This window comes from Chlorocebus sabaeus, chromosome 14 (assembly GCF_047675955.1).
Source record: "Chlorocebus sabaeus isolate Y175 chromosome 14, mChlSab1.0.hap1, whole genome shotgun sequence".
Lineage (NCBI taxonomy): Eukaryota > Metazoa > Chordata > Mammalia > Primates > Cercopithecidae > Chlorocebus > Chlorocebus sabaeus.
Window position 1 is genome coordinate 69,151,698 of NC_132917.1, and position 24,504 is coordinate 69,176,201.

General features: G+C 40.0%; 1 protein-coding gene across 2 annotated transcripts in view; it reads right to left on the reverse strand.

The window, feature by feature from the left end:
* Positions 1 to 24,504, reverse strand: part of GFPT1 (glutamine--fructose-6-phosphate transaminase 1) — a 62,139-nt gene that overhangs the window by 20,829 nt on the left and 16,806 nt on the right. Inside the window, exons 3-10 of one of the 2 annotated variants that reach the window (XM_007970379.3) lie at positions 23,587 to 23,694; positions 16,946 to 17,071; positions 12,585 to 12,643; positions 11,644 to 11,778; positions 9,804 to 9,865; positions 7,782 to 7,861; positions 3,078 to 3,183; positions 574 to 737 (exon numbers count right to left, since the gene is read on the reverse strand). In XM_007970379.3, the coding sequence (XP_007968570.1) occupies positions 574 to 737; positions 3,078 to 3,183; positions 7,782 to 7,861; positions 9,804 to 9,865; positions 11,644 to 11,778; positions 12,585 to 12,643; positions 16,946 to 17,071; positions 23,587 to 23,694 (840 nt within the window). The remainder of the gene's footprint in view (positions 1 to 573; positions 738 to 3,077; positions 3,184 to 7,781; positions 7,862 to 9,803; positions 9,866 to 11,643; positions 11,779 to 12,584; positions 12,644 to 16,945; positions 17,072 to 23,586; positions 23,695 to 24,504) is intronic. The other variant, XM_038007041.2, reaches the window with a different exon arrangement.

Sequence of the window (24,504 nt, forward strand, 5' to 3'; positions counted from 1 at the left end):
CTCCCGAGTAGCTGGGATTACAGGCATGTGCCACCACACCCGGCTAATTTTGTATTTTTTAGTAGAGTTGGGGTTTCTCCACGTTGGCAAGGCCAGACTGGTCTCGAACTCCCCATCTCAGGTGATCCGCCCGCCTCGGCCTCCCAAAGTGCTCAGATTACAGGTGTGAGCCACTGCACCCAGCCATATAGTAGCTTCTTAATCCTCAAAACAACCTTAATGAGGTAGGCTCTATTATCCTGATGTTATATATAAGAAAACTAAAGCACAAAGAGAATAAAAAGGAACAGAACATGAACTATATTTATGTTTATAAAGTATCTTTAAAGTATCAAGTGTTAATAATCTCTTTTTCATAATGTTAGAAACAAATCATTAATTAGTTTGAAGATGATTGTAAAAACAGCAGATAATTTCTCTAAAGAATCATCCCTTTTCCTAGGGTTGTCCTTTGACTAATCATGTGGAAGATTCCACTCACCATTCATTATTAGATTCAATATGCTAGGAAAAGAAGTAGAATATATTCTTTCCATTAAGGACAGCAAGCTATAACATGACAAAATCTTTTACCCTTCATGATCTGCTGGAGTTCCATCTGGAGTGTTTGCACAGCTCGTCCGGGGTGATCTCCTGCAGTTCGTTTAATTCGATGGATAGAAAGACGTCCATCCACTACTGCTGCAACATCATCATCTTCTAGAAAGATGACGCGATTGGTGTGTTCTATGACAGCACTATAACATTTTCAAGGAGATATTACAATCAATAACCAAGGATCATTTCTATAAATGAAAATATCATTTGGATACAAGAACCAAATTTCAATATAAACTCTATCACTCTGCAGTATCTCGGAGAATTTTCTGGTTACTAATGCCATCCCCTACAGGAAAGTATGGGGAAGGTGGTCACTGTGGACAAAAAATAAAAGGATCTCTGCATAGTAACCTAAACCAAATAGATTAGATCAGAAAGCATGGTTGTTTCCTCCTCATTCTATCCATTACCAAGTCCTGAAATTTTAACTTCCAAATACTCTCAAAGCTTCTCTATCCACCACCAGACAAATTCAAGCTCCCATCAATTCCTTGGCTGGACTACTGCAGCAATCTCCCAATTAGTCCACCCACTTTGTCTCTGATCTCTCTCCATCCATTCTCCATTTCTGCCAAAACTGATATCAAAGGCAACAACTCTAATGAAGATTTCTCCTTCACTCAACAAACCATTTGACAGCTTCCCTTTGGCTCTTAGAAAGACAAACAAAGTGGCCGAGACAGGCGGATCACGAGGTCAGGAGATTGAGACCATCCTGGCTAACACGGTGAAACCCCGCCTCTACTAAAAAATACAAAAAACTAGCCGGGCAAGGTGGCGGGCGCCTGTAGTCCCAGCTACTCGGATGGCTGAGGCAGGAGAATGGCGTAAACCCGGGAGGCGGAGCTTGCAGTGAGCTGAGATCCGGCCACTGCACTCCAGCCTGGGCAACAGAGCGAGACTCTGTCTCAAAAAAAAAAAAAAAAAGAAAGACAACAAAGTGCCTTACCATAACCCCTATACCTCCTTCTCCAGCTTCATCTTCCACCAAGCTTCCTCTCACTCTATTTCCAGCCATACTCATAGCCATCCTAAACTCTCACAGGCTGAGCCATTTGCAAAAAATGAATGTTCCTCCTTCTACCTCTTAACCTAATTAACTCCTAATCTCTCCTTAACTCTCGGTTCAAACATCATTTCCTTAAAGAAATTTACCCACCAAGGGTAAATCACCCTGTTACTAGCATTCTGTAATTCTGTAGCTCTTGTCACAGTTGGAATCCTACACTTGTGTGATCACTGTTTAAAATTTGCCTCCTCACTAAGGAAGAGCTCCTAAGGACAAGTAATATTTTTATTTTTACTCACCATTATCTCCTGAGGCTAGCATATGCCTTCACTCAGAGTGTTCAATATGAATGTATACATGAATGAGAAAAGGCTGATATGTTTCTGTAATTCCAGTGTATTTAAGCCATAACTGTCAACTGTGTAATCTTACACATCTTAGCCCTGACTACACACCTTACACATCTGTAAAAATATTAGAGTAAAGCTTGTTTTCCCACTGAGATAATACATTCCCTGATGTCCTAAATGGCATTATTTTCTCATTTTTATTATATTCTGTTATTTTCATGTATAGTGAATGACTCAAACACTTGTTTGCAATTTGGGTGATTTTATTTTATCCTCATTACTATTTCATTTATAAATGCATTTAAACATCCCCCCGCATTTTCTCTCAGAATGTCTTAGTCTACTACTATTCCTTTATAAAAGTGATTATGCTGCAAATTAATTCCAAATGTAAAATATGAGTATCTACATTACACTAAAACTACAACAGTTTAGCAACTATGCTATAACAATTGGGATACTAACTAAGCCATTTTACTCTTCAATCTAGAATCTCCTCCCTTCAAAACCTAGATAAGGCTCCTGAAATAAGAAGGAAAAAAATGTAAGAGTTCTAAAACAAATACACTAGAAAAAGTCTCAAGGAGTATATGTGTTCTTGGTAAACTGACCTACACTCTTTGAAATGACAGAAAAAGTGTCCTTATAGCCCCATCTCCAAAATGGTCACCTATATTTCTTTTTTTTTTTTTTTTTTTTTTTTTTTTTGAGACGGAGTCTCTCTGTCGCCCAGGCTGGAGTGCAGTGGCCGGATCTCAGCTCACTGCAAGCTCCGCCTCCCGGGTTCACGCCATTCTCCTGCCTCAGCCTCCCAAGTAGCTGGGACTAGAGGCGCCCGCCACCTTGCCCGGCTATTTTTTTTTTTTTGTATTTTTTAGTAGAGACGGGGTTTCACCGTGTTAGCCAGGATGGTCTTATCTCCTGACCTCGTGATCCGCCCGTCTCGGCTTCCCAAAGTGCTGGGATTACAGGCTTGAGCCACCGCGCCCGGCCACCTATATTTCTTTAATTAAAAAAGTTCTCTCATAGAGCACAATTAGACTAATACACAATGACTTCTTGGTTTTCTGTAGAATGAGAAGTTTTACTAAAAATGTCTTTGAATCAACTAAGCTCACCTTGCATCAGAAGCAAAGTAATACTCCACTGCTTTTTCTTCCACCGGGAAAAGGCAGGTTGTGCTGTCCACACGAGAGAGATTGCAGCTTCCTTTCTTGTCTTTGCCTAAAGCATAGAGTTAACATGAATTGGCAAACACGTAGAAAATCATGTACAATGTAGAAATATGCATAATTTTCTACAAAATCAAGAAAAAAATCATAGCAACACAAAACAATTTCAGCAAATTTAAAAAGCCAAGTAGATCATCTCATTTCCATGCAATAAGCCAGTAGGAACAGACAAAAAGTGTACAGTGAAGTAGCAACTATTAAAGAGTGCATGGCAAGTAAAAGTGCTACATTATATGTTTTTTTCATATAATATTTCTTTTCCAGGTAAAAGGCAAGTAATTCCTTAATATTAACTGGTTTTTTATAATCAAAAGCGTGTATAAATTAATTTTAACTTTATACAAAACCTGATGATCTTAACACAAAAGTTTGTGTACCTATAATTATCACAAAATTACATTTAAAATATCAAAATTGTGCAATGAAAAATAAAATGAACAGTGGCTCATGCCTGTAATCCTAGCACTTTGGAAGGCTGAGGCAGGAGGATCACTCGAGGTCAGGAGTTCAAGACCAGCCTGGCCAACATGGTGAAACCCCGTCTCTACTAAAAATACAAAAATTAGCCAGACGTGGTGGCAGGCGCCTATAACCCCAGGTACTTGGGAGGCTGAGGCAGGAGAATCACTTGAACCCAGGAAGTGGAGGCTGCAGTGACCCAAGATCACACACCATTGCATTCCAGCCTGAGCAACAGAGTAAAAACTCTTTCAAAAAAAAAAAAAAAGAAAGAAAGAAAAGGAAAATGAAGGCTAGTGGCAAATTAATTTTATTATGTCATAACAAAACATCACTAGATTTTAGCAGCAAGTCAGCATAACAAATCAAGTTGCAGTCTACACTAATTCTGATTTTAAAACAAAACAGATGCATATCACTCTCTAATCATGGTATATCATATGTGGCACCCACTGTTAGGGACAAAATTTATAAACCAAGAAACTCTCCTTTCTTTAACTTGGGTTTTCTTATACTTCCTTTAAGTCAGGATAAAGTAAGGTCTTTTTGCAAAGCTAATATCCTTTTAATTCCTGTATTTCAGATTTATGACATCTCTACTTAATTTGTCAAGACATTAATTTTTTTCATCAAGACTGGAATACTAAAGTTTTATAAACTGGCCTAATATAGGAAAAATATCTGTTAGTTGAAGACTACATAAACGTCCTAGAGACAAAAATGCACCTTTCTACAAGGCCAGGACATAACAGAACTATGGACACAATAGCCAGAGAATATCACAAGTATACTTATAAAAATTGCTATTTTACCTATCTTCTTAAAATGCACATATAAAGACAGACTTGATAATAATTATTAGAAATGTACATTCAAACGTGCTAATTATCCTGAGCTGATCATTATACATTGTACACATGTACTGAAATATGCACCAAATATATAATTATATATCTATTAAAAATAATAAAAGTCAAAAAAAGCATATTCAAAGTTTTCCACCATCTGTGATTATTTTATGTTTCAGTGATGAAAACAAACTAACTTTTCCCATTCATATTTAACAGCAAAGATGCCAAACTTTGAAAAATAAGTGTAAGATGACATCCAAGAAAAAGTAACATTATAGAAAAACAACATATTAGTGTTTGCCAGGGGCTGGGAATGAGACAAGGGTTGATGACAGAGGGAAAGTTGAGGGAACTTATTGAGCGATGAAATTGTTCTGTATCTTGATTGTGTTGGTAGTTATGCAACTTCACATCTGACAAAACTCGTAAAACTACATGAAAAAGAGTAAATATTACTGCATGTTAAAAAACAGAGGCTGAGGCAGGCAGATCATTTGGGGTCAGGAGTTCAAAACCAGCCGGCCCAACATGGTGAAACCTCGTCTCCACTAAAAACACAAAAAATGAGCCGAGAGTGGTGGAGTGCGCCTGTAGTCCCAGCTATTCCAGAGTCTGAGGTGGGAGAATTGCTTGAACCTGGGAGGTAGAGGTTGCAGTGAGGTGAGATCGTGCCATTGCACTCCAGCCTGGGTGACAGAGCAAGACTTCGTCTCAAAAACAAAAACAAAAAAGTGAATTTAAAAACACATAAAAAGAGAGTTCATCATTTTAAAAAAATAAATGTGGCCAGGTGTGGTGGCTCATGCCTGTAATCCCAGCACTTTGGGAGGCCGAGGCAGGAGGATCATGAGGTCAAGAGTTCAAGACCAGCCTAACCAATATGGTGAAACCCCGTCTCTACTAAAAATAGAAAAATGTGCCGGATGTGGTGGCACATGCCTGTAATCCCAGCTACTCAGGAGGCTAAGGCAGGAAAATCGCTCAAACCTGGGAGGCCCAGGTTGCAGTGAGCCGAGATCACACCACTGCACTCCAGCCTGGGCGACAGAGTGTGACTCCGTCTCAAAAAAAAAAAAAAAAAACCTACCTTTGCTTATAAAATGTCCTAAGAGGCTTGAGTTTCACTGTTTTTTCTCCAAATACTGATAATTTTATTCTTCAAATAACAAAGTATATTTAATTAAAATATGTTTAAAAATTTGAGGCTGGGCGCAGCGGCTCACACCTGTAATTCCAACGCTTTGAGAGGCCAAGGTGAGCAGGTCACCTGAGGTCAGGAGTTCGAGACCAGCCTGACAAAAATGACGAAACCCCGTCTCTACTGAAAATACAAAAGTTAGGTGGGCATGGTGGTGTGCACCGGTAGTCCCAGCTATTCTGCAGGCTGAGGCACAAGAATCACGTGTACCCGGGAGGCAGAGGTTGCAGTGAGCCAAGATCACGCCACTGCACTCCAGCCAGGGCAACAGAGCGAGACTGTTTCAAAAACTAAATAAATAAAGTCAAAAAATTTGGGATATCAATGTCTGTTTAAATGAAAAGAAAACCTCTGGGTTGGACACAGTGGCTCTCAGCACAGGCTCTCTAGGCACCTGTGATCTCAGCACTTTGGGAAGCTGAGGCGGGTGGATCACATGACTCCAGGAGTTCAAGAGCAGCCTGGGCAATATAGCAAGACTCCAATTGTACAAAAAACTTATAGTTACCTGGGAGCCAGGCACAATGGCTCATTTCTGTAATCTCTAATTTGGGAGGTTGAGGTGGGAGGACCCCTTGAGCCCAGGAGTTTGAGACCAGCCTGGCCAACAGAGCAAGACTTCTTCTTTACAAATAAAAACATTGGCTGGGGGTGGTGGCACATGCCTGTGGTCTCACCTACTTAAGAGGCTGAGGGGGAAGAATCACTTGAGTCCAGGCAGCCAAGGCTGCAGTGAGCCATGACTAAGCCACTGCACTCCAGCCTAGCTGAGAGAGCAAAACCCTGTCTAAAAATAAGAATTAGCTGGGTGTTAGCCGGACGCGGTGACTCACGCCTACAATCCCAGCACTTTGGGAGGCCAAGGCGGGCGGATCACAAGGTCAGGAGATTGAGATCATCCTGGCTAATATGGTGAAACCCCATCTCTACTAAAAATACAAAAAAAAATTAGCCAGGTGTGGTGGCCCTGGGCGCCTGTACTCCCAGCTACTCAGGAGGCTGAGGCAGGAGAATGGTGTGAACCCAGGAGGCAGAGCTTGCAGTGAGCCGAGATCACGCCACTGCACTCCAGCCTGGGCGACAGAGCAAGACTCCCATCTCAAAAAAAAAAAAAAAAAAAAAGAATTAGCTAGGCATGATGGCACACACTTGTAGTCCTAGCTATTTGAGAGGCTGAGGCAGGAGGATCGCCTGAGCCCAAGAGTTCAAAATTGCAGTGAGGTATGACCACACCACTGCACTGCACTCCAGTCTGGGCAACAGAGCAAGACCCTGTCTCCTCCTGCCACGCTATTTAAAAAGTAATATGGAAAGTTACATCAAAGTAAATAAATAAGAAAAACAAAAAATAAACTTTATACATAAACAATAAAAGAACAATCACTACAAATTCAAATAAAGCCAATCAAGATAGCAAATATAAATCCAACAGTAATATATCATGCATAAAATAAAGACGATTTAAACATATTTCAGTTAAAAGTTAGGCTAAATGATTCAAATAACTACCACTTAGTTAATCTATAATAACCTAGCACACAATGCTCTTTTCCTAATCTAAGCATATATCCCACATGATTTTAAAACAAAGCAAAAAATAATTTACAATTTCAACTATTTTCTCAAATTTCAGAAATTTTAATGAAATTATTAAAAGCACTTTCTAAATGCCAAAAGCAGACACGCAAAATATACTCTGCAAATTAGAAAAATGTCAAAATATGTTTCCCCATAAAATAAGCACATTTTTAGAGGCCCAGCACATTCATTCACTCGAAGAACAAAAGAATTAGTAAAGAATAAACAAAAGAGGATAAGATCCTCCCCATCCATGCAGAATGCATTTCCCACCTCTTTCTCCCTGTGATCCCCACCGTGAGAATTTTGATCCAATCTGAGTCCTAGCTAAGGATACACAACAGAAAAAAAATTCTAATCATCAGAGAACTCATGAAACCAAATCTTTTTCATGTCTAGACAGAACTATATATACATATGCATCTGACCAAAGGGGCATTTATTCCAACTTAAGGAAAATAATGCTTCATATCTACTGCACTCCATTTATAGAGGTAATTTTACCTGTTCTGTAGAGTATAGGAATGTGATCAGTAGAAAGTTTATGTTCACTCCGTACACCAATCAACAGAGGGCTACCTCGCCTGTAAATTGCAAAAACAGTTAGAATTAAATCATTTTTATAAATAATGGACTAATGATATAAAATTTAATGGCCAATACTCTTCAAATGTTTAAATTCTCCCCCCAAGCTCAACTTCAGATATAAGAAAGAACTAGATAAAAAGAATTTTTTAAAAAAATTCTGTATTGGGCCAGGTGCAATGGCTCACACCTGTAATCCCAGCACTTCAGGAGGCCTAGGCAGGCAGATCACTTGAGTCCCAAGAGTTCAAGATCACTCTGGGAAACATGGCAAAACCCCACCTCCAAATTAGTAAAGTGTGATGGCACATGCCTATAGTCTCAGCTACTCGGGAGGCTGAGTAAGGAGGACTGCTTGAGCCCGTGAGGTGGAGACTGCAGTGAGCCAAGATCACACCACTGCACTCCAGCCTGGGTGACAGAACAAGATCCTATATCCAAGACAAAAAAAAAAAATCAAAATCTGCATCAGGGGTCAGCAAACTGACCTGCAGTCCCAGGGTTATTTATTTTTATAAATAAAGGGTGTTTGTTTGTTTGTTTGTTTTTTGAGAACGGCCTTGCTCTGTATCCCAGGCTGGAGTGCAGCAGCACAATCATAGCTCACTGCAGCTTTGACCTCCTGGCCTCAAGTGATTCCCTTGCCTCAGCCTCTGGAGTAGCTGGGACTATAGACATGCACCACCACACCCAGCTAAATTTTTTATTTTTTGTAGAGACGGGGTTTTGTCATGTTGCCCAGGCTGGTCTGGAACTCCTGGGGTCAAGCAATCCACCCACCTCAGCCTCCCAAAGTGCTGGAATTACAGGCATGAGTCACCATGCCCAGCCTAATACATGTTTTTTTTTTTTTCTTTTAATTTTTTAAATTATTTCTTTTTTTAATTGACAAATAAAAATTGTACTAAATACAGTTATTTTGGAACATAACCATGCCCATTCTTTTACTTATTTTCTGTAGCTGCTTTCACACTACAACTGCAAAGTTGAGTAGTTGCTACAGAGGCTACATGGTCCAGAAAGCCTAAAATAGTTACTATCTGGTCCACTCCAAAAAAGTTTGCCAACACCTGTTCTATAAGAAGGTATTTTAATTTTTTCCCTTTGTAATGTTAAATGGAACATTCCTTTCAATTGTGCACAGAATGCCAATATATTAACATGTAGCACCTTCTCCTTAGTCACCCTGTTTTCAGATTAAAAATATCTCTCTCTTACCATATCTTAGGGCACCTCACTTAGGACTTCAGGATCAGGCCTAAATATCCTATTAAGAAGTAATGATGGTACAATTATCTAGGAATCTGTCTAGAATACATGTTTCAAAAAATACAGAGAAAGCTAATATTTTAACTTTATTAGATAATATTCAATATCCAAAATCACAAAGTAACCTTGGTGCGCCCAACAAAGACAAAAGGCCAATTAAATGCCAAAATGTATCTTTTCTTTTTTTTTTTCTTTTTTCAGACAGTCTCGCTCTGTAGGCCACACTGGAGTGCAATGGCACGATGTTGGCTCACTGAAACCTCTTGCCTCCTGGGTTCAAGCTATTCTCCTGCCTCAGCCTCCCAAGTAGCTAGGATTTACAGGCATGTGCTACCACACCCAGCTAAATTTTGTATTCTTAGTAGAGACAGGGTTTCGCCACATTGGCCTGGCTGGTCTCAAACTCCTGACCTCAGATGATCCACCTGCCTCGACCTCCCATAATGCTAGGATTACATGTCTGAGCCACAGCACCCGGCCTGTTAAGGGATTCTGTTAAATGGAAGAGTGGTAAAACAACAGACAAGAAGGAGCACGTGAAAATATGCTCACATGAATATATCTAATAAAGGGCAGAGCCTTTATAATAAAGGGTTATGTATAGTCTACGAAGAATAAACATGTAACTCAAATATGTTGAAATACATTAGTCATTGTTAGAGGTGTATGTACCTTGTGCCAACTGCTTGCCCAGGAAAATGAACACTTTTAAATACAAGTGCAAAAGCACCTTCCTATGGAGGGAAAAAAATGCATTAGCAATATTTACTATAACCAATTATCAAGTCAGAAATGCCTAGATCATACTGGCTTCAGCACAGAAATTTTTTGTTCACACAAATGCTCTTTTATACCAGTTTATAAACAAGTCTAAAGTTTAAACACTCCTAAGCTTCAGTGTATCCAAGACCTGCTTTTTTTTTTTTTCTTTTTGAGATGGAGTCTCACTCTGTCACCAGGCTGGAGTGCAGTGGCACGATTTTGGCTCACCGCAACCCCCGACTCCCTGGTTCAAGTGATTCTCCTGCCTCAGTCTCCCGAGTAACTGGGATTACAGGCACGCGCCACCATGCCCAGCTAATTTTTGTATTTTCAGTAGAGACAGGGTTTCACCATGTTGGTCAAGCTTGCCTCGAACTCCTGACCTCATGATCAGCCCGCCTCGGCCTCCCAAAGTGCTGGGATTACAAGCATGAGCCACCACGCCAAGATCCACTTTTTTAACCAAGCCTACACTCAAAATATGCTCAATAGATAACAACTCCAAAAATAGATCATTTAAAAAGTCATCTTTTGTACAGGTTATGAACCTTCTCAACCGATATATCCTATCTCCATAATTTACCTATCTATGTCATCATAATACTATGGATTATCAGAGGAAAGACAGAATTAGAAAAGATCCCAAGATCAAAATCCAAAACGTATTCTCTGCCCTAGTAATTGTACACCAGTGTTAACTTCCACTCTTTCTGACCTTGATATTAGAGATATAAATATATACAATTATTAACATGCACATCACATAACTTCATCAACCCGAATCCTCAGGGACAGGGCTTACAGGAATCAAGAACAGATAAAAGAGGAACATGAAGTAGGAGAGGTAAGAACCACCCTGGAACACAAACTGGATTATATGATGAATAAAAGGCAAAGCCTATTAGAAACAAGAAAAAGCTGGGAAGGGAAGGCACACTACTCTACTCTGCCTTGGGTAAAGGGAAGGAATAGGCCTCTACGTTCTCCATTTTCTTGCTTCCTCTTTTTGCTACAGATATAAGATTTGGGTGTAGGTGGGAGGGAAGTGAGGGTTGGACCTTAGTTGGGGAGTTAAGGACTTTTAAGTGGGAAAGCTAGAGTCATGAGTGAGGAAGGGAGATGTAGGTATCTCCATGGATTTGGACATTTGTAGATCTTTGATGTCTTTAATCTTTAATTAAGAATGTTGGATGGAATCAAAAAGAATACTGCTTTTCTCACGGGCTTGGAAATGCTTTTCTATCTATAGAAAAGCCTTCCTTCAGGGCGAAGGAACAGTCCCCAGAAGGAAAAATAAGTAGTTGACTTTGTTGGCTCAGAGACAAGCAGGCATTATCCCAGAATATAAACTGTGGCAGTTGTGAAGCTACCATTGTGCTAAGTTATTGGTTGAGAAGAACATTCAATGAGCAAGAAGCAAGGGAATAACTAATCCTCCATTGTGTGTACGGTGTACATGTCCACGTGTGGTGCATACGGATGTGTATATATATGCATAATTGTTAGACACACTTTGATTTTGGATTTTCATTCTCATGACATTAAACCAGAATGAAGTAGAATTTCAAGTGGAGGGTAGGGGGGAATCAATAAATCAATCAGTCTCTCAAAATTATTCAACCTGAATAGTTATATGAGAAATAAAAGACAAAAAAAAAATTGGCACAGCTCCTGCTTATCAAACTTAATTTCCAGAAAGTTTCTCATGATTAATGTTGGCATAATTATCTTTTAAAGTGTGGCTTAATACCAATTGTTGGATAACTCTCTCCACCAAGGTAGTAAAGCTGGTATCTTGACTTTCCTGATTGTCATACATATACTTAACGAGCTTGGCAATTGTCTCTGTATCTGTTTCAGATTCGAAGTCATAGCCTTTGCTTTCCTGTAAGTAGAAAGAAAAAAAGATACAATTAAAGAAATATTCATGACATAAAAACCTTTTCTACAGAATTGTCCCCTCAAATATTTCACCAATTTCTAATATTCTTTGAACACCATATCCCATTATACAAAATTAAAGTCACCATCTGATTACAGTGACTTCAAAACAGTGTTATACTCTGTATAACTGAACATACACTTAACTTACTGTCCAATAAATAGCCATTAGCTGTATGTGGCTATTTCAATTTAATTAAAATTAAATAAAATTTAAAATTCAGTTCCTCAGTCATATTAGCTGAACAACCACATGTGGACAGTGGTTACTATACTGAATAGCCCAGATACACTATGTCTTCCATCACTGGAGAAAGTTCAATTGAACAGCCCTAAGAAAGCACTCATGCAGGTCAACATTATGACCACAACAATACAGTATATAGCTATTTAGGACACAGAACTTTCATTTAATTTGTATTGATTCTTCTTGTATTAATATGTCCTAGGAACTTTAAAACATGACAGAATCTCTCATAATGCAAAAAATGTCTCCACAAAATTCCAATTTTATTTGAGCCTTTTGTCATGTATATCACAGTCAAATACTAATCATTTCCTTTTCATATCACAAAACAGAATTGTTCCACTGTTAGCAAAGAAAAGTTCAATAAACCACCATGCCCTTGGAATTGTCCAAGGAATTACTTGATGACACCTATATGGTGTTGCACATCCCAACAACCAACCCCACTGCTCTCGTTAGAAGTATTCTCAAAGACTGGTGTCTTTTGAGGTCACTTTACTTACCAAAAACTTTTTCAAGTCTTTGTAGTTGGTGATGATTCCATTATGAATAACAATAAACTCTAAAAGAACAAGTGTTGATGACAGAAAAGTTAGAAGTCTGAGAAACCTAAAATAGCTATTACTGTAACTGGATTTTTTTCAGGTCAAAAATTTGTAACATGCTATACTATTTATGTTATTTATAACATAATTACATCTACTTCTCATTATCAGATTATCATCACGTAGATCAGCAGCATTGTTTATGTGGCATAGCCAAAGCACACAGTGCAGGGGTAGAGTGGGGAAATAAACAGGAAGTCTAGAGATAACAATTTCAGTTGTGGCTAAGTTAGTAAAAAAATGTTACCATGAAAGGAGCAAGTTTATTGGATCTGTTGCCTCATGTGCAAAATGAGAGAGCTGAACTAAATATTATTCTTATTTCTCTGTTCATTCATTCTTGAGTATAAGTTTAAAGAGAAGGCCTTTCAAACTAAAACAATAATCTGATTTACACTAAATGAGTTTAAGAACTAGAACTAAGGAATTTGCTAAGAAAAACCAATCAGTTCTATAGTTAACTTGTTTGAGATCCAGGTAAGTCATAGAATGTCAGAGAAATAAATGCTAACATATCATTCCAAGAGAAGGTAGATACGATCTCGGGATAATTTTCTTCTTTTTTAACTAACTTTGAAAACTGTAAGAACAGATAATCAAGAGTTGACAATATCACTATTTGTAGCCACTGATGGTACATAAAAACTACCAATGTGGCTGAGCACGGTGCCTCACACCTGTAATCCAGCACTTTCAGAGGCCGAAGTGGGCGGACCACCTGAGGTCAGGAGTTTGAGACCATCCTGTTCAACATGGTGAAACCCTGTCTCTACTAAAAATACAAAAACTTAGCCAGGCGTGGTGGCATGTGCCTGTAAACCCAGCAACTTGGGAGGCTGAGGCAGGAGAATCGCTTGAATCTGGGAGGCAGAGGTTGCAGTGAGCCGAGATCGCACCACTGCACTCCAGCCTGGGCAACAGAGAACCAAAAAAAATCCTGCCAATCCTGGATTTATTATTCAGAGTTCATTTCAGTTAGGAGAAAAATTACTGCTAAATTAAATTTTATATTAAATTATCAAAATATTCTTTTTTTTTTTTTTTTTTTTTTTTTGGAAACACGACATTGCTCTGTCACCAAGCTGCAGTGCAGTGGCTCAATCACGACTCACTGCAGCCTTGAACAGGATCCTGGGCTCAGGTGATTCTTCCACATCAGCCTTCCAAGCAGTTGGGATTACAGCTGCTTATACCACACTCAACCAATTGTTTTATTTTTCTGTAGAGAGTCTCACTACGTTGCCCAGGCTGGTCTCCTGAGCTGAAGCAACCCTCTCACTTCATCCTTCCAGTGTCTTGAGAATATACGCATGAGCCACTGTGCCAGGCCAAAATGTTCTTTTTTCTTTTTTGAGACAAAGTCTTGCTCTGTCGCCCAGACTGGAGTGAAGTGGCAAGATTTCGACTCACTATAACCTCTACCTCTCGGGTTCAAACAATTCTCCTGGCTCAGCCTCTCAAGTAGCTGGGATTACCAGTGCATGCCACCATGCCCAGCTAATTTTCGTATTTTTAATAGAGACGGGGTTTTGCCATGTTGGCCAGGCTGGTCTCGAACTCCTAACTTCACGTGATCCACCTGCCTTGGCCTCCTAAAGTGCTAGGATTACAGGCATGAGTCACCACACCCGGCCCCTCACAATGTTCTTAATATACGTAAAGATCTGACATTTTGGCTGACAGTAATTAGAAACCAAATAATAAACATTTTCACTAGATTTTTGAGAGAAGATGACAGCAAGTACTAAAATAAATTTATAAAAAAACTTGCTGGGTGTGGTGGCTCATATCTGTAATCCCAACATTCTGGGGGGCTGAGACAGACGGATCACCTGAGCTCAGGAGTTCGAGACCAGCCTAGCCAACATGGTGAAACCTTGCCTCTACTGTCGGGCACCTGTACCTAGCTACTTAGGAGGCTTGAGGCAGAAGAATTGCTTGAAACCAGAAAGCAGAGGTTGCAGTGAGCGGAAAGCACGTCATTGCACTCCAGCCTGGGCAACAGAGCAAGACTCTGTCTCAAAAAAAAAAAAAAAAAACTTAATTCTAGAACAAAGAGATTCATAAATAGCTAATTTAAAGGCTTTAACTTAAAGCCAAATTCTCAAAACATAATCTAGATGTAAGTTTTTGGGAATCTTTCATAAAGGCCTTGTCAGTGTCAAAAGTCTAAATTATTGCTACCATTATGATCATATTCAATAGTAATTATTGAAGCACAAGAAGCCTAAATAGGCAGCTTCTGAATTAAATTAAATATCAGAAAGGGCTGGGTGCAGTGTCTCATGCCTGTAATCTCAGCCCTTTGGGAGGCTGAGGTGGGAAGATTACTTGAGTCAAGGAATTTGTAACCAGCCTGGGCAACAAAGCAAGATCCCTATCTCTACAAAAATAAATTAGTTGGGTGTGGTGATGCAAGCCAGTGATCCTAGCTACTCAGGAGGCTGAGGCAGGAAGATCACTTGTGCCCAAGAATTTGAGGTTACAGTGAACTATGATCCCAGCACTGTACCCAGCCTGGGTGGAGGAGTGAGACCCTGTCTCTAAAATAAAAGGAAAAAAATGGGGAGGGATAAATACACACATATACACTTTTGTATGTATTCTGTATGTATTTCCTTATTTTTAAATGGAAGAACAGACTCAATAATTGGTGAATGTTATCTACACAGGGAATAAGAGGAAACAGAAGAGTCTAGACTTGTTTTGTTAAGACAGTCTCACCCTGTTGCCCAGGCTGAAGTGCAATGGCGGCAATGGCGCAATCACGGCTCACTGCAGCCTCAACCCCCAGGTTCAGGTGATCCTCCTGCCTCAGTCTCCCGAGTAGCTTGGACTACAGGTGCATGCCACCTCAAGCTAATTTTTGTATTTTCTGTAGGCATGGGGTTTCACTATGTCGCTCATGCTGGTCTCAAACTCCCGGGCTCAAGCAATCCCTCCATCTCAGCCTCTCAAAGTGCTGGGTAGACTTCTTTCAATATGTCTTGTTTTAAAGATGTGACTTCAGAATTATGTAAATATTTTAAATAATCATAAATAACATCTATTTTTAAATACTACCAATCCTTAAAAATAAAAAACAGGCCGGGTACGGTGGCTCACGCCTGTAATCCCAGCACTTTAGGAGACTGAGGTGGGCTGATCACAAGGTCAGGAGATTGAGACCATCCTGGCTAACACAGTGAAACCCCATCTCTACTAAAAATACAAAAAATTACCTGGGTGTGGTGACACATGCCTGTAATCCCAGCACTTTAGGAGGCTGAGGTGGGCAGATCATAAGGTCAGGAGATCAAGACCATCCTGGCTAACACAGTGAAACCCCATCTCTACTAAAAATATAAAAAATTACCCTGGCGTGGTGGCACACGCCGGTAGTCCCAGCTACTTGGGAGGCTGAGTCAGGAGAATGGCTTGAGCTCGGGAGGTGGAGGCTGCAGTGAGCCAATATCACACTACTGCACTCCAGCCTGGGCGACAGAGCAAGACTCAGTCTCAAAAAATAATAATAATTTTTAAAAAAATTTTTTAAAAACATATTAAAGTAACATGTATCCAGCCAGTAGCACAACTGCATGGAGAAAGACTATTCCAAGTAACTCTAAAACACAGTACTTTGGTTATACATTTCTAGAGAGATATGCCCTAAGGACAAAACCGATAACAAAAGTTCTCAGCCAGGAGCAGTGGCTCACGCCTGTAATCCCAACACTTTGGGAGGCCAAGACAGGAGGATCACTTGAGATCAGGAGTTCAAGACCAGCCTGGCCAACACAGTGAAACTCCGTCTCTACTAAATATACAAAAATTAGCCAGCCATTGTGGACAGAAAGGGTCTCATTCTGTTGTCCAGGTTGGAGGGCAATGGCGTGATGTACAACCACGACTCACTGCAGCCTCTACCTCCTGGGCTTAAACAATCCTCCCACCTCAGTCTCCCAAGTAGCTGGGACTACAGGCATGCACCACCATGCCTAACTTATTTTTTTATTTTTTGTAGAGACGGGGTCTCACTATGTTGCGAGGGCTGATTGTGAACTCCTGGACTCAAGCAATCCTCCCAACTCAGGCTCCCAAAGTGCTGGGATTACAGGCATGAGCCAGTACTCTCAGCTCTGTATACTCTCTACGACTTTTGAATGTTTGAAATTTTCCAAATGAAAAATAATTAAAATAATGAAAATCTAAGAGCCTTCTTTCTGCCCCCATTATTAGGCTTCCACAGTCATTCCAAAGCACGAAAAATCTTTCCATACCATTATTTTTATCAGAGCGCTGGGGGTGGCTATTGACAGGACTGGGTTCTCCATGTGTTGCCCAACGGGTATGAGCTATTCCAAGGTGTACATCAAATTCTATATCCAAATCCATATCTTGTTGCTCTGAAGAATATGAAAAGAAAAATTTCAGTATTAAATCATGCTGCAGAGATAATGCTATAAGCTATATTTAAATATAATTATTACAATGCTGCTCTCTTGAAATATACAATCACTGAAACTAAAGACCAGGCATATTCAAAATAGTGATTAAAAGACTTAGCAGGCTGAGTGCAGTGGCTCACACCTGTAATCCCAGCACTGTGGGAGGCCAAGGCAGGCGGATCACCTAAGGTCAGGAGTTCAAGACCAGCCTGACCAACATGGAAAAATCCCATCTCTACTAAAAATACAAAAATTGGCCAGGCATGGTGGCACGCGCCTGTAGTCCTGGCTACTCCGGAGGCAGAGGCAGGATAATCACTTGAACCCAGGAGGCGGAGGTTGTAGTGAGCTGAGATCACACCACTGCACTCCAGCCTGGGTGACAGAGCAAGACTCCATCTCAAAAAAAAAAAAAAAAAAAAAGGACTTAGGAACGCATTGCAGGTCTGTATCAAGACATTTCATGTACCCAGTAAATATATACACCTACTATATACCCACAAAAATTAAAATTAAAGATAAATAAAGGAGTTTATGCAACTGAAATACTGAAGGCAAATGGTTTCAATAACAACCAAAAAACTAATACAGAATTAAAGCAAACACAACAAAATTTTAGTAACGGATAAAGTTAGGTGAAGTATATATAGGTAATAATGTATTATTCTTTCAAGCTTCGTGGAGATATGAATACTCAAGAGTTAAGGACAAAACCAATTAATGTAACTTTTAAAATCTATATTTAATTCTTGCCTTAAAAAATCATTATCAATTTAATTAAACATGTATGTAAAAACAAATTCATTTTCCCAATGACACACAACCTTATGACTACAATTCCTTTGGTCTCTGGTGAGAGTACACACATCTCACAATATAAACTGCAATTATGGAGTGCCTCCAAAATCAAATAGGTATTTGAGAACAGAGCAATGCTATGAAAGTATGGAGCTACTGGGAAATCGGCATAAGGCCAATGTTCCTTTATCTCAAATAGCAGCTGATTCGGCTGGGTGCAGTGGCTCACACCTGTAATCCCAGCACTTCGAGAGGCTGAGGTGGGCGGGACACAAGGTCAGGAGTTCAAGACCAGCCTGACCAACATGGTGAAAACCCGTCTCTACTAAAACTACAAAAATTAGCCAGGTATGGTGGTGCACGCCTGTAATCCCAGCTACTCAGGACGCTGAGGCAGGAGAATCACTGAACCCAGGAGGTGCAGGTTACAGTGAGCTGAGATCACACCACTGCACTCCAGCCCGGGTGACAGAGAGAGACTCCCTCTCAAAAAACAAAAAAAGTAGCTGGTTCTTAATTTATTTTTCATATAAGCTATCTTTTCTTGGGGCTTAAAAAAAAAAAATGGACAGCTCCAGTTATTAACTAGTAATGCTCTTAATTTCCTAAATATAAAATTCATTTGGCTAAGAACCCAGATAACAAAGTTGATCAGAATTAGGTCTAAATTAAGAGCAAACTGGCTGGGCACCATGGCTCATGCCTGTAATCCCAGCACTTTGGGAGGCCAAGGCAGGTGGATTACCTGAAGTCAGGAGTTCAAAACCAGCCTGGCCAACATGGTGAAACCCTGTCTCTACTAAAAAAATTAGCTGGGCATGGTAGTGCACGCCTGTAATCCCAACTACTCAGCAAGCAGGATAATCAACTGAACCCAGGAAGGGTAAGTTGCAGTGAGCCAAGATTGTGCCACTGCCCTCCAGCTTGGGCAAAAGAGCAACACTTCGTCTCAAAAATAAATAAATAAATAAATAAATAAATAAATCCACAATGCTATATTCTGTTGTACTATTACATTTATGATATGTTGTCAACCTAGCTTCCACTAGAATTTGAGTTCTACAAAAACAGCCTACCTTATTATTTTTGAATCCTAAGCACTAAAAGGTATACATGGCAGATACACTTTTGTTGGATGGCTCAATCAATCAAAGAATAAAATCACGCATGTATTCTTTCCTGGCTTAACTGTGCTCTGAATAATTAAGGCAACCTGATAAATGACCTCAAGAAAAGTATAGGATTACTACTTACCATTATTCAACAGGCTAATGCAAGAAATGAAAACACTTCTTTAACTACTTTTTTTTTATATATATATACATATATATATATATATATATATATTTTTTTTTTTTTTTTTTTTTGAAACAGAGTTTCGCTCTTGTTGCCCACGCTGGAGTGAGTGCAATGGCGCAATCTTGGCTCACTGCAACCTCCGCCTCCCGGGTTCAAGCAATTCTCCTGCCTCAGTCTCCTGAGAAGCTGGGATTACAGGCGTGCACCACCACGCCTGGCTAATTTTTCTTATTTTTAGTACAGGCAGGGTTTCACCATGTTGGCCAGGCTGGTCTTGAACTCCTGACCTCAGGTGATCCGCCCACCTCGGCCTCCCAAAGTGCTAGGATTACAGGTGTGAGCCACTGCACCGGGCCTGTTTGACTACTTTTTAAAGCTAACTATAATTAAAGCAGTATCCCCCTGCACGTGCTGGCAAGCAATACTGGAGAAAGTCACAACATTCTGTATATTGAATCCATTTCAAATTCATGGTAATTACCACACCTTTACTTCACTGTTGCCATAGGGACATTACCGAATGTCTAGTAAGAAAAAACTTATTGCTATGACAATAAGCACATTTCCCCCAATAAATATTTCATGTCATATAAATTCATCATGACTTTGAATCCTTGACTCCTCCTTATTGTCTGTTACCTGTTTTAAAGCCCTTTGCTGAATCTTAAGTCTAGATAACCCCACACTCAGTTTCTCTTCTCTCATCCACTGCCAAGCAATACTGAATAAAGTCAGAAAATTCTGTAAATTAAGACCCTTTCAAATTCATGGTAATCGGCATACCTATTTCACTGTTGCTACTTAGGAAACATGTATCCAAGTTCCTTATTCATTAAACTGATAGCTCAATCCAGCTCCCCGACAGTTCATCATATCTTTTCTATTCTCTATAAAGCTCAATCCTACCTGCAGTCCCTCAATTTCCACTTTACTCAGCTTTTGTCCTCTCACCTGGTAATTATCTGCTTTAAGTTTGTCTTTTACCTTTGATTCCTAAACTACACTCTTTCCTTTAAAGGCCAATTGCTTGCCTGTGCCTTGATCTTCTTGGGCCGTACTGCTTCAATAATTTCCTCATTTGCATCTTCCATCTTAACCTACCTCTACTGCTTTTTCTCAGATGTCATCTTCCCTTTTTAAAAAAAATACTTAAAACATATTTAAATTTGCTGGGAATAATGAACACCCAACTACCCATACTCAGAGTTAACGAAACATCTACTCATTTGTGCTTTACATATTTTTTAGGATCTAAAATGTAAAAAATCAATGTGGCATATGGAAACTCTAAATAAATAAATGTAAAAAAAAATGCAATTGATACCTCCTTTATATCCCCATCCCATTCATTTCCTCCTCAGAGGATTCTCAAGTTGACAGTCTTACTATACATGACTTTTAAACTATGATTATGTTAACATGAGACCATAAATGATAGTATCATTCTGTGTTTTTAAATGTCCTATACTTTACATACCAGGAATTATCCATGTTCCCATATGCAGAACCAGATTCAGTACACTCCTTTCAAAAGCTACATATGGTCATTCACTATCATATACAACTTATTTTTTGTTGTTGTTCTTTTGTGGAGATGGAGTCTCACTCTGCTGTCCAGGCTGGCGTGCAGCGGCGTGATCTCAGCTCAATGCAAGATCCGCCTCCTGGATTCAAGTGATTCTACTGCCTCAGCCTCCCCGACTAGCTGGAATTATGGGCACACGCTATCACACCCGGCTAATTTTTGTATTTTAGTAGAGATGGAGTTTCACCACGTTGCCCAGGCTGGTCTCAAACTCCAGAGCTCAGGCAATCTGCCCACCTCGGCCTCCCAAAGAGCTAGGATTACAGGCATGAGCCACCACACCTGGCATACACAACTTATTATATCACTCTATTCCCTTATTTACAGACATTTAGGCTGTTTCCAAATTTTGTGACAATGAATCTTGTTGTCATGTCACCTTGTTCATTGTGTTTCCTTCAAGTATATATCCAAGAGTGGAAGTGCTTAGTCTCAGGGTATAGGCATTTCCCAGGTAGATATTGCCAGATTGCTTTTTAAAGTGATTTACCAGTCACAAATTCACCAGTAATACCTGCAAGTTTCCATTTGTAGCTAATAAATTCAATCAATACTTATTTTGCATGCATTGTAGGGTAAGATTAGCTAGGGGGTTGGCCAGGCACAGTGGCTCAAGCTTGTAATTCTAGCACTTTGGGAGGCCAAAGAGGGTGGATCACCTGAGGTCAGGAGTTCACGACCAGCCTGGCCAACATGGCAAAACCCCGTCTCTACTAAAAATACAAAAATTAGCCAGATGTGGTGGCACACGCCTGTAACCCCAGCTACCTGGGAGGCTGAGGCAGGAGAATTGCTTGAACCAGGAAGCAGAGGTTGCAGTAAGCCGAGATTGTGTCACTACACTCCAGCCTGGGCAAGAGACCAAGAGTGCATCTTTAAAAAACAACAACAAGGCCGGGCGCGGTGGCTCAAGCCTGTAATCCCAGCACTTAGGGAGGCCAAGGCGGGCGGATCACAAGGTCAGGAGATCGAGACCATCCTGGCTAACACGGTGAAACCCCGTCTCTACTAAAAATACAAAAAACTAGCCGGGCGAGGTGGCGGGCGCCTGTAGTCCCAGCTACTCCGGAGGCTGAGGCAGGAGAATGGCGTGAACCCGGGAGGCGGAGCTTGCAGTGAGCTGAGATCCGGCCACTGCACTCCAGCCCGGGCTACAGAGCAAGACTCCGTCTCAAAAAAAAAAAAAAAAAAAAAAACAACAACAACAAAAATTAGCTAGGAGTAAAGCAGACACCCAAATAATTACGCTTCAAAAACAAACCAGTTGGCCAGGCACAGTGGCTAATGCCTATAATCCCAGTACTTTGGGAGGCCGAGATGGGTGGATCACTTGCAGTCAGGAGTTCAAAACTAGCCTGGCCAATATAGTGAAACCCCATCTCTACCAAAAATACAAAAATTAGCCAGGCATGGTGGCACATGTCTATAATCCCAGCTACTCGGGAGGCTGAAACAGGAGAATTGCTTGAACCTGGGAGGCAGAGGTTGCAGTGAGCCAAGACTGTGCCATTGCACTCCAGCCTGGGCATTGCAGCAAGACTCCATCTGGGGGAAAAAAAAAAACAGTTTACTGCAAAGAGGCATGTTTCAATATGTTGACACTGAATAATGGTGATTCTGTTCACAATCTGCCTTTATAACCTCCCATATTTGTCTACCAATATTTTAAATAAAAAGGACTACTATCATTCAAGCCTGCCATTACTATTCTTATCTTTCTATGCTATTCTGCTCAGAAAGTCCTCCCTTCACGTCTTCACTGACCAAATATAATGAGCACCCATTCCCTATGTAATCCCAGTCTCGTCAACTTGTGGCAACTCTCCCCTGAATCTCACAGCAATGTCTGTTCTCTCCTACAGAACCCACTATATCAGCCTGGTATACAGGACACAGAACACACAGTAGATATTTATACTATTGTTTTTGAAGTGTAGTTATTTGGGTGTCTGCTTTACCCCTAGCTAATCTTACACTACAATATAGGCAAAATAAGTATTGATTTAATCTGTTAAACAAGTACTACAAAGCTAAATGTATGGCTTACGTCGGAAAAAACAAAATCCATCATTTTCCTCTACCTGTACTCTTCCACAATGATTATGATGGCATTCATATGAGTAGGTACATAAAATACTTGCTGTTTCCTGGGTTTTGTGTAGAATTTTAGAAGTATTTTTTCAATCAATCTACTTCAAAGTTTGTTTTGTTTTCAAGTTTCTTGTGAAAAAATAAAAAGTGTAAGCATAATGTTGTGACCTAAATACTGAGAAGTAAATCCTCTTTGATGGGGCATACATCTCTGACAATCCCTGTGCCAGAGAAGAAAACTATGAGGGAAAACATGATACTTACCAGATTCTATCAGACTTACTCAAAGATGCAACGTCAAAATTGACTACATCCAAGCTAGGCATTTAATTCAAAGTGAAGACAATTAGCAAGTGAAGACACATGTATAAGGGCATCACTAAAAATACCTTTTGTCCTATGGAAAGCTCTTCCTCAGGAATGGTGGCTCTGAAGATACTTATTATTCAGAGCTTGCGCTGAAGGTATATACCTAACTAATTTCCTTCCCTAGTTGCAATGATTATTTTTCAGGCTCAGGCACATTTTAAAACTAGTCCAGACAGTAACAAAACTACTTTTCTTTCCTCCCTTCAATGTTACAGACCATTATCATTAAAATGGGTCCCAAAATATGGGGGGACGGAGTAACTTGGTGGAGAATGGGGAGGGGAAAAGGAAGAGAAGGGAAGGGGGACAAAAATCAACTTAAGTACGTTACTGTGAACTTCTTCATCCAGTGCCTTAACTTTTCCTTTCTTCTTAATAAGCTGGATTTTGCAGGCATTGGCTTCCCAATCTTTGTCATTGCCTCCATCAAATCCCACACCTAAACCATCATGAGGCAAAAAAGCAAGATTTAGAAACTGACTACTGATAAAATTATTAATGTGAGGCAAAATTTTTAATTAAAAAATATATTCTCATCTAATTAATTCACTTATTTATCAATTCAACATCTACTGAAAATCTGTTGTGTATCAAGAACCAGGATAGTTGCTAGACACAAGAACAAAAATAACTCCACTCCCATCCTCAAATTTCTAAGTCTGTCGAGAAGATAGACAAGGAAAAAATAATTCAGCATAATTATGAATTACAATAAAAATACTATAGGTTACAGTTGGGATACAATGGAGAAATGCAAAAGATGGGCACCCACCTCAGAAGGTAGCTAAGGAAGGAAGGTCATAGAACACATCTCTTAAGAGTCTCCTTAAGTTGCTAATGAACTTGAAAAAGCTACCCTGAAGATACTGGCAAAACACTGTCCTTTAAGCAGAGAAGTGATTCGGCAAAAATGTTTAGCAAAGCCCTTCTAGAAACAGTGAAGAGAAAGAACTGAAGGGTGAGAGACAGAAGGAAGAAACCAGTTGTAAAAAGCTACAGCTACAGCAAAGCAAAAATGAAGAGGACCTGAACTAAACAGTGGTAATGCAGACAGAGACAAATGATATTGGGAAGTGGAACTGACTGAATGTAAGTGAGAAAGCAGGAGAAGTCTGGAATACCTCAAAGAACCTGTAGAACGGCTCCAAGGACTTGTTGAATGATTCTCAATAAAAGGGACATAGAAAAACAGTGGGCATGCCTGTAATCCCAGCTGCTTGAGAGGCTAAGGCAGGAGAATGGCTTGAAC